The sequence below is a fragment of the Arvicola amphibius genome, chromosome 4, assembly GCF_903992535.2.
Source record: "Arvicola amphibius chromosome 4, mArvAmp1.2, whole genome shotgun sequence".
In the NCBI taxonomy this organism is placed as follows: Eukaryota; Metazoa; Chordata; class Mammalia; order Rodentia; family Cricetidae; genus Arvicola; species Arvicola amphibius.
The window spans coordinates 59238260-59248544 of NC_052050.1; the positions used below are offsets into that span (position 1 = coordinate 59238260).

The window sequence follows — 10285 nt, forward strand, 5'->3', positions numbered from 1 at the left end:
TCCACAGGCAGCTGCACTCATGTGCATATATCCACGACAGAGACATCTGTACATATAATTAAAAGTAAAATAGGCAGTGGTGGCATGCACACCTTTAATCCCAGCACTTGGGAAACAGAGGCAGGTAGATCTCTTAAGTTTAAGGCTACCCTAGTTACAGAGTGAGTTCCAGGACAGGCTCCAAAATTAAATAGAAACCCTGTCTCAAATCCCCTCCCCCCCAAAAAAAGTAAAATAAAAATCCTTAATAAAAAAATTTAAATGAGAAATGGAAGTAACTCAATTTCCTAGGAATAAGTAAATAGATAAGCAGCAATACACAGATCTCTCAGAGGTTGTGAAGCTGTGTGCTTGGAGTATGTAGTTTCCTGTGTTTTCATTGTACCTTCATACAGCTTTAAAAATTAATATGTAGTGCTTTAAAGACTGTTTAATGGACTTTGTTTCATATGACTGATTCTCAGAGAGGTCTCGCAGATAGTATTAGCAATTGCAAGAAAGAAAACTTGAGGCTTCAAGGTGGTTCCTTAACATTTAGCTTCTCATTAGCTGATGAAAGCAGCTCATTTTTAGGTTCTACGCTCATTCTTTCTGAGTCTTTTTTTTTTTTTTTTTTTAAAGATTTATTTATTATGTATACAACATTCTGCCTCTATGTATGCCCGCACACCAGAGGAGGGCGCCAGATCTCAGTAAGATGGTTGTGAGCCACCATGTGGTTGCTGGGAATTGAACTCAGGACCTCTGGAAGAGCAAGCAGCCAGTGCTCTTAACCTCTGAGCCATCTCTCCAGCCCTCTTTCTGAGTCTTAAGTGGTTATTCTCTTTTGTTTTGTTTGATTGGTTAGTTTTAGTTTGGAGTTTTTGTTTTTCCAGACAGGGTTTCTCTGTGTAGTCCTGACTGTCCTTGAACTCACTCTGTAGACCAAGCTGGCCCCGAACTCAGGGATCTACCAGCCTCTTCCTCCTAAGTGCTGTAATTAAAGGTGTGTACCACCACCTGGCAGTCATTTTCTTTTGTAATTACTCCTTTGGGAGAGACATTTTGCTTATGTCCTTTAGTGTCTTGCCCAGACCTTAATAGGCCGAGGTCCTGTGTGGTTTTTGATCTGCTGTTCTTTGCAGGGCGCAATCTTTTGCAGAGCGTCTGCGACTGGGAATTGCAGTGATCCATGGAGAAGCACAGGATGCTGAGTCTGACTTGGTGGATGGCCGGCACTCCCCACCCATGGTCAGGAGTGTAGCTGCTATCCACCCCAGCCTGGAGATCCCAAGTAAGTGTCCACAAGTACCTTTTTGTCACTTTTCTCTGAGCTGCTTGAATTTGTAGAGTGGATATTTTAATATAAATTCTCTTTTTAAAATTACTAGTTTTTTATATTTATTTTTGGTTTTTATGTGTATACCATATGTGTGCAAGTACAGAAAGTGGCTTCAGATGCCATAGAGCTAGAGTCACAGGATATTGTGAACACCTTGGTGCTAGGAACCAAACTCAAGTCCTCAGGTCCTTTGGAAGAATAGCCAGTGCTCTTAACCACAGAGCCACTTCTGCAGCCCATGGATTCTTTTTGGTGTGTGTGTTCACATGCATATTCATGTATATTTGCAGCTACACGTGCACATGGAAGCCAGAGATCCATGTTAGGTATTTTTCTCAGTGCTTTCCATCTTTTTGCTTGTTTTTTTAACAAGGTCTCTTGCTGGCCTGGAGTCACCTATTGTCTAAACTGGTTAGGCAGCAAGCCTCAGGGGCCCCTTGTCTTACCCTCTCCAACCTGGGAATTACAAGTACACATCATTACACCCAGATCTATTTATTCTTAATGTAGGTGCTGGGGACCCAAACTCAGTCCTTCTATTCTCTCTCTTAACTTTTTGAGTCGGCAAAAACTGATAATACCCTTTCTGGTTGAATTATGGTACCTGTTAGCCTCCCACATTTAGGAAAGACTAGAAAAATGTTCTGCAGTTTAGACTTGGGCTGTGCCTCGGGGAGCTGTATGCATTTGTCTTTTCAGTGCATGACGTCATAGGCAGGAAGCTTCTTTATGCACAAAACTGTTCTGTCTTATGTTATATCAAATGCAAAGTGTAACAGCCCAACTCCTAAATTACTGCAGTAGCTTGTAACAGTCAGAGCACAGCATTTCACTTTTTAGCCTCTAAACCCATGTCTATCTCACATGCAAAATATATCATTCCAGCCAATAGTCCTAAAAGTCCATTCCAAATAAGCCTTTTTTGTTTTTCAAGACAGGGTTTCTCTGTGTCGCTTTGGAGCCTATCCTGGAACTAGCTCTGTAGACCAGGCTGACCTTGAACTCACAGAGAACCACCTGCCTCTGCCTCCCAAGTGCTGGGATTAAAGGTGTGTACCACCACTGCCCTACTCCAATTAAGTCTTGACTTGGTTCTAGTAACAACTCAAAAGTCCCAAGTCTTATATAAATATCATCTTATACAGAAATGGGTGAAACTCAGAGTGTTGATCTGAAGCAGTTTTTTCTCTAGCTTTAATCTACCCTCCTTTTCCTGTTGATTAAGTATATGCTTCCAGAATACAAAGTGGAATAGATACCGAGTCATGGCACCAATGTTATGGTTTAAGTAAAAAACACTGCAGGTCCTCGAGTGGCAGCAATGGGCAGCAGACCATGAGACTAAGGTGGGCCACGAAGGCAGCCGGGTCCCAGGCAGGGAGCCACATGGTGGGTGAGAGACTGAGATGGATAGGAACACCATGCAGAGCGAGGTTGGATATTTATTTAGTGGGTTATGGAGGGAGAAAATGAAAAGGGAGAAGGGGAAGAGCAGAGAGAGGCAGAGGGGGAGAGAAAAAGAAACGGGGTGGGGAGAAATGAGAGGGGCAGTGGTGGTAGGGGTAGGTGGGGGTGGGCAGGGCTTGTCTCTTAAAGGGACAGGACAGACCATTACACTTGGGACCATCTTTTAAGATCTAAGAGGAGAGTGGCATTGCCCAGAGATGTTATCATGACTTAACGTTTATGTCTTCTGGAGAGCTGGGGCAGGGAGGGAGCCTGACCAGAATGGAGGAGCAAAACCTGGAAGGAAGCCCACGGTCCTAGCATGCTATTGTGTCACATAGTAGATGTCTGCTATTTGGTAGAAATTTAGGCTGTGCCTATCATTTTTGTGTCTGCCACCGTTGTGTGCATTCATGGCTGAATTTCTCTGTGGACATCAAGTTTCCTTTCTTTTGGCTGTATACCAAGGAACTGCTTGCCAACCTGTTGATCATGTTTAACTTTTTGAAAAAGTACCTGTTTTGTACCGTTGCACCACTTCTTTAAAAAAAATCACAAAACTCACTCATCTTTTTATGCATGAATATTTTGCCTGTGTATGCATGCACATGTGCAGGCCTGTTAACCCCAGAGGCCAGAAGAGGGCATCAGACTCCCTGGAACTAGAGTTAGCAGATGATTGTGAACTGCCATGTAGATGCTGGGAACAAAACCCAGGTCTTCTTGAAGACAGCAAGGCACCAGCTGTTCCATTCTGTATCAACAATACATGAGGGCTCCAATCTCTCCAAAATTAAAATTTCTTAAAAATCCAGTGGGTGTGAATGGCATTTCTCTGTGGTTGTGTTTTTCCAATGACTAGTAATGTCAGCTAGTGTCTGTGTCGGGCTGTTTGTATCTGCTGCTTTAGAGAAATGTCTATTCACGTCTTTTGCCAATTTTTAATTGGTTGTTCGGCTTTTGTTATCAAGTTGAATGATACCAGACTCTCACCTGAGAGACAGTGTTTAAATACTGTCTCATCCTGGGAGTTCTTTTTTTCTGTCATAAGTGTCCTTTGATGTACAAAAAGTTTAATTTAATGAAGTCTAGTTTATATTTTCATTTGTTGTTTGGTATTTGATGTAATGTCAAAGAATCTTTTCTTTCATTTCTTGAAGCCACGTTTTAGTTTTCAGATGTTCTTAGTTCCTTGGTTAAGGTTATCCCCATATGTTTTATTGCTTGAATACTTAAACATGCAAGATTGCTTTTTCTCCCTTATTTGTGTGTGTGTATGTGTGTGAGATGTGCATATGTATATTGCTTCCACTTTATTTTGTAGATATATGTGATATTGTGTATGTTGTATATTGCTTCCCTCCCCCTTATTTTGTAGATATATGTGATATGTGTATATATAAGAGAGTATGTATATGTGTGTGTATGTGTCTGTGTGTGTTTGCATGTTTCTGTGTTCATGTAAAGACCAAAGGTTAACATTCAAAGTCTTCCTCATTTGCTCTCCATATTATGTATTAAGTTGGGGTATCTCTCACTTAAACCAGAGCTCACCAGTACAGATAGTCTAGCCAGCTAGCTTGGTCCAGGGAATCCCTGTCTTTACCTTTCAATTGCTGGAATTACAGATGGGCTGCCATACCCACCTAATGTTTACATGGGTTCTAGGGACCTGAATTCCAGTTCTCATGTTTGCCACTTACATCACAAGTATTTTAACTGCTGAGCCATATCCACAGCCTGGGGTTTATAATTCACCTTTAGAGTAGTCACTGCTCACCATCAGAAGAAACACCAGGCTCTCTGCGTGGATTTATCCCTTTTATTGTCACTTTGATAAAATACATGACAGAGGCAACTTAAGGGTGGGAAGATTTGGTTTTGGTTTTGCTTTACAATGTTAGAGAGTTCATTGTACAGTGTAGGGAATGCATGGTGGGGTGAGTCTTAATCAGTGACATAAGGTAGTGACAGTTCGCATAGCTGCAGTCCGGGAAGCAGAAAGTACTAGACCGTAATCAGGGTTGGGTATAGCCCTTAGAGGTCTGCTCCTGCTAACATACTTCTGTCAGCCAGTCCTCACTTTCCAAATGTTCCACCAGCTTCAGTGTGCCACAGCTAGGGACCAGTCATTCAAACCACAAGCCTATGAGGGACAATAGAGATTTGAACTGGAACCCTGCAGATGGCAGCGTCCTGTGCTAGCTTGGGCTGTGCTTCAGGATTTCTTGGGGTGTTCTGTAACAGAGGCATACCATCTGTTAGAGGTGTTTCAGGACTCCCCTCTGATCCGGATGCCTTTTGTTCTTTCCTTGGCTCACATACCCAACATAATCCTGGGCAGCAATGGTGCATGGGATGTCCTTGACTTGTTCCTTTTTTTAGGCAATATTATTGGGCTTCATGCTACCTGGGAATAGCCCACCATCAATTGAGGGAGTTCCTTTTCCTCCTAAGTATTGGGAGTTTTTCATAAAACATTAATTTGTTTTAGTTGTTTGAGACAAGATTTCTCTGTGTAGCCCTGCCTGTCCTGGAACTCTTTATCTGTAGACTAGGCTGGCTTCAAATTCAGAGATCAACCTGCCTCTGCTTTCTGAGTGCTGGGATTAAAGGCGTGCGCCACCATGACCTGTGACATTAACTACTTAAAACCTTTTTAAGTCTTTGTTCTACCTTTGAGCATAGGCACTGAGGTGTGTGTTTCATTCTAACCAGTGCTGATTCCTAAAGAAAAGCCCCCAATCACAGTTGTTGGTGACGTCGGAGGAAGGATTGCCATCATTGTGGTACGTGGTTCTCTTTTATTGTTACCATTGTCACTCTGTTGTCTTGTAATTGTGTGCATAAAGACCATGGGGGCGGTGTGGCCCATTATTATGTTGGTTGCTGCTTTGTGCTATATGTTAATTTTGGCCGCAAACAGAAAAAATGGTAATGGTTTAAGGAAAAACACAGGAACCAGGCAGTATCGGTGTACACCTTTAATCCCAACACTCAGGAAGCAAAGGCAAGAGGATCTCTGTGAGGCCAGCCTGGTCTACAGAGCAAGTCCCAGGATGAACAGAGCTACACAGAGAAACTTTGTGTTGGAAAATCAAAAGACAGACAGAGAGAGAGAGGCTTTGAACTAGTTCGTCATTTCAGTCAGGACTCCGGCTCATAGTCTTCATGCCTCAGCCTTTCTAGAAGCTGGAATTACAAGTTTGTCCTATAAGCCTCAACTCAGCTGTGCATTTTTAAAGATTTATTTATTATGTATACAGTGTTCTGTCTGCATGTGTGCCTACACACTAGAAGAGGGCTCCAGCTCTCGTTATAGATGGTTGTGAGCCAACATGTGGTTGCTGGGAATTGAACTCAGGACCTCTGGAAGAATAGTCAGTGCTCTTAACCTCTGAGCCATCTCTCCAGCCCTGAGCTTTTTATTTATTTATTTATTTATTTTGTTTTTTGAGACAGGGTTTCCCTGTAGTTTCTAGAGCCTGTCCTGGAACTAGCTCTTGTAGACCAGGCTGCCCTCGAACTCAGAGATCTGCCTGCCTCTGCCTCCTGAGTGCTGGGATTAAAGGCGTGCGCCACCACCGCCCGGCTATACAGCCCTGAGCTTTTAAAAAACAAACAAGGACCAGCCGAGGTAGCTCAGCAAGTAAAGCCTGATGGCCTGAGTCCAATCCCTAGGGCACGTGCAGTTGTTGAAAGGCAGAACTGATGGCCATAGGTTGTCCTCCCACTTCCATGTGTGTGCCATGGCATATGTACACATACGCTCACACATGCTCACATGCACCTGAACTTGAATCTCCAGAGCCCTCATAAGGCCAGGTCATACATTTTTAACCTCAGTGCTTCTCTGGAGAGTGGCAGGCAAAGACAGAATTTCCTCCCAGAAGCTCCTGAGTCAGCATATGTACCAGCAAATAGAGACCCTGTCTCAGACAAAGTGGAAAGTGGGTAACAGCAGTACCTGAGGCTTGCACAAGTTCTCTGACTTGCACAGAGGCTGCCTGCATTCAAATACATGGAACATATTCACATATGCACAAACCCCAAATTTAAAAACCAGCATTTTATTTTGAGGTAATTATAGATTCACAAAAAGAATGAAAACCTTCAGGGAGGTCCTGCAGGCTCTTGACCATGCTTCCTCTATATGCTGGCTAGTTTTTATGTCCTCTTAACATAGGCTAGAGTCATTTTGAAAGAGGAAACCTCAGCTGAGAAAATGCCCCTACTACACTGGTCTGTGTGCAAGCCTGTGGTACATTTTCTTAATTTGTGATTGATGGGGGTTGATTGTGGGTAGTTCTATCCCTGGGGCTGGTGGTCCTAGGTTCTATAAAAAAAAAAAGCAGGCTGAGCAAGCAGTAAGCACAGTAAGCAGCACCCCTTCGTGGCCTCTGCACCAGCTCCGGCCTCCAGGTTCCTGCCTTGACTCCCTTGCTGATGGACTATGTTGTGAAACTGTAGCTGAAATAAACCTTTTTCTCCCCAAGTTGCTTTGGTCATGATGTTCATCACAGCAGTAGACACCCTCGCTAAGACTCTGCATCTTGCTCAACTGTGGTTGAGTAATAGGTGCATGCTACGGCATGCGCTCCCACACAGTATATACACAAATACAGGAACAAATCCACAAAAAATGAAATACAAAAGAACTCTTAAGCTAGCTGACATCCATTATACTCTTAAAAATGTTTTTTCAAAGACAGGTCTTTCTACATAGTCCTGACTGTCCTGAAACTCACTCTGTAGACCATATTTTAATCTCTGACCTCTACATATGTGATATGGTACTCATGTACCCATACATATATATAAATAAGTAAATATAATTGAGTTTTTCAGAGAAATTGCTTAGCTGGGCACAGTGGTGTGGGCTTGTATGTACTCCCAGCTAAGGTGGGAGAATCACTTGAGCCTAGGCCTTTGGAACACCCTGAACAACATAAGACCCCAAATCTGACAAACCCACCATGTCACGTTTTCCCATACAGGGAGTAAGTATAAGAAAGTGCTTGGGGAAGCCTTTAAAGTAAGTAGTTCCATTACTCAGAGTTGAAAGCATCCAAAAAAAGCTTTTCTGTGTATTTCAAAGTTATCCCCACCTCCCAGGGCCTTGAGTGTGCCAGGAGCTCCCGGGCAAGTGGCAGGAGCTGTGCGGGAGGGCTGTGGGGGTGCAGGCACAGGAACATGCCATCATTCTGTCGAGACTGAACCATAGGTGCCCTGGCTCTTCTTTCTTCTTCCTGCTTGTCCAGTCTGTCTTTACAAGGGTTGATGTGCCTTTTGCTCTGTCTTTGATTTGACAGGATGACATCATTGATGACGTGGACAGCTTTCTTGCTGCAGCAGAGACCCTGAAGGAAAGAGGCGCATATAAGATCTTTGTGATGGCAACTCACGGCTTGTTATCCTCTGATGCCCCCCGGCTGATTGAAGAGTCTGCCATTGATGAGGTAGTAGTGCTGGCCATCACTGGGCTGCCTGGGTACTGACTGCCTGAATCCTTAGCAAAGCAGAACAAGTACAAGCTCATTTTCAGTAAGAAGAGAAGATGCAAACCAGTAGGGTAGTTTGTGACTTTAATCTCCGCATTGGAGAGGCTGAGACAGGAGGCTTGCCATGAGTTCTACATCAGTCTGGGCTACAGAATGAGATCATGTCTCAAAAAAAAAAAAAAAAAATTTAAAAACTGGGGGGCGGGGGGTGGATGAAAAGTTGATTGTGTTTGCATTTTATTTACCATGGCGCTTTCCCATTTGAATGAGGTATGACCTGATTCAGTTAGGACTTACAGTGATGTTTAGAGTGCTCCAGTTGTATGCTGGGCACGCAGCTGACTTGAGAAGAAACCTCCCCTGCGAGCTCTTGCTGCACATACCCTCTCAGTTACCGCTGCTTTATTTCTCTGTGGATTTGCCTGTGTGCCCATCTCACACTGTGTTGTCTGTGACTGGAAGAAGTGTTTTCAAGATGTAGTAAGTCTCCATGCCTGAAAAGTGCTCTGCAGGGGCTGTGCTACATGCTTTCTCTTCCTAAGGCATTGGAAGCTTGGGCTGTTTACATCTTTTAAAATTAATCTGTATCTGTTTTGTGTGTGTTGTGCGCGTGAATGTGGGTGCTCGTGTAGTCAGAGGACAGCTTTCAGGAGCCAGGTCTCCCCACAGTTGGGAAGGAGAGCAACTCCAGCCCCACTAGCAGTGAACAGGCGTTCCAGTTTCTCCACATTTTTTCCAACATTTGTCGGCGTCATATGGGCTGAATCTGCACTGATAGGAATGAGGTCATCAGATCTTGAAGCTTGAGCAGCTTTGCCCTAATGGAAGCAGGAGCTGTGGGAAAGAGCAGGTCCTGGACACGGTAAACCTCAGAAGCTGTGGGGGGATGACAGGCCCCCCAACAGGGTGAACCTCAGGTGAAGCTGTGACATTGGCTGGCTTTGCTCTGTTTTCCAGGTTTGGCTTTGTTCTATTCTGTTCTGTTCTGTTGCAGTACTGGGGCTGAACACAGACCTTCACACACCAAACATACACTCTGCCATGAGTCACACCCCAGCCCTGAAGCTGCTTGGCGTCTGATGCTCTTGTTTCTTGTGACTCACAGGTGGTGGTCACTAACACCATCCCACATGAAATCCAGAAGCTCCAGTGCCCCAAGATCAAAACCGTGGATATCAGCATGATCCTCTCAGAAGCCATCCGCCGCATTCACAACGGAGAGTCCATGTCCTACCTGTTCAGAAACATAGGCTTAGATGACTGAACATTGCTTCCCACTGGTCACGTGGGAAGCCCAGCATGCATGCTGGGAGGAGCCCTTGCCTGGCCAGGTACTCCTTCCCTCTCCCCACATTCTCCTGAGCGATTCCTGTGATGGGACAAGGACCAACTTTTTAATGTCAGTTTAGGTTTTTGTGAGTTTGGGGGTAATTTTTATAACAGAAAGACTTCCTCTGAAATAAAATAAGTTAAAACCTGATCATTTTTAGTGTAACCAAAAAAGATAACACTTGGTGAGGTTTTTAAGCTCAGCCTTTTCTTAAAGTAGCTTGATCCAAGTATTCAAAAAAGTTAAATAAAATGACCTGCTGTCTACTATCTATAGTCAAAAAGCTACTGTTGTTCCAGTGACATTTTTAGAAATGCTTTTATAATGGGCGTATAGTGTATGTGGCTATTTATTCTCTGCAACAAAGAAAAAATAAAACCTCATGTTTGTTTTTTAAGCTTCTGTATGTGGACAGTCAGTTTTCTGTATCTGGAATAGACAGCCACTTAAGACCTGAGTCACTCACAGCTTCTGAACTGTGCTCATTGCTGTGTCCGGTGATGCGGTCCTGGCTCTTATAGGTCCTCAGAAGCCTGCAAATTCTTGACACAGGTGGGGCTCACAGCTTCATCAATGTGATTGTTTTCTTCTTCAGAGTCCAACCAATCCTCAGACCAAGATGTAGAATATTATTTTAAGGTGTGTTACTTTTATTGATGCTCTGGAACATTGGTTTAATGATGCAAA

General features: G+C 43.7%; 1 protein-coding gene across 5 annotated transcripts in view; it reads left to right on the top strand.

Annotated features, from left to right (window-relative positions):
* Prpsap2 (phosphoribosyl pyrophosphate synthetase associated protein 2) overlaps window positions 1-9995 on the top strand; it is a 36031-nt gene extending 26036 nt beyond the window's left edge. For all 5 annotated transcript variants that reach the window (XM_038326837.1, XM_038326834.1, XM_038326835.1 and 2 more), the window contains 4 exons: window positions 1125-1273; window positions 5486-5556; window positions 8080-8226; window positions 9374-9995. In XM_038326837.1, coding sequence (XP_038182765.1) covers window positions 1125-1273; window positions 5486-5556; window positions 8080-8226; window positions 9374-9532 — 526 coding nt within the window. In that variant the 3' untranslated portion in view covers window positions 9533-9995. The remainder of the gene's footprint in view (window positions 1-1124; window positions 1274-5485; window positions 5557-8079; window positions 8227-9373) is intronic.
* The last annotated feature ends 290 nt before the right edge of the window (window positions 9996-10285 follow it).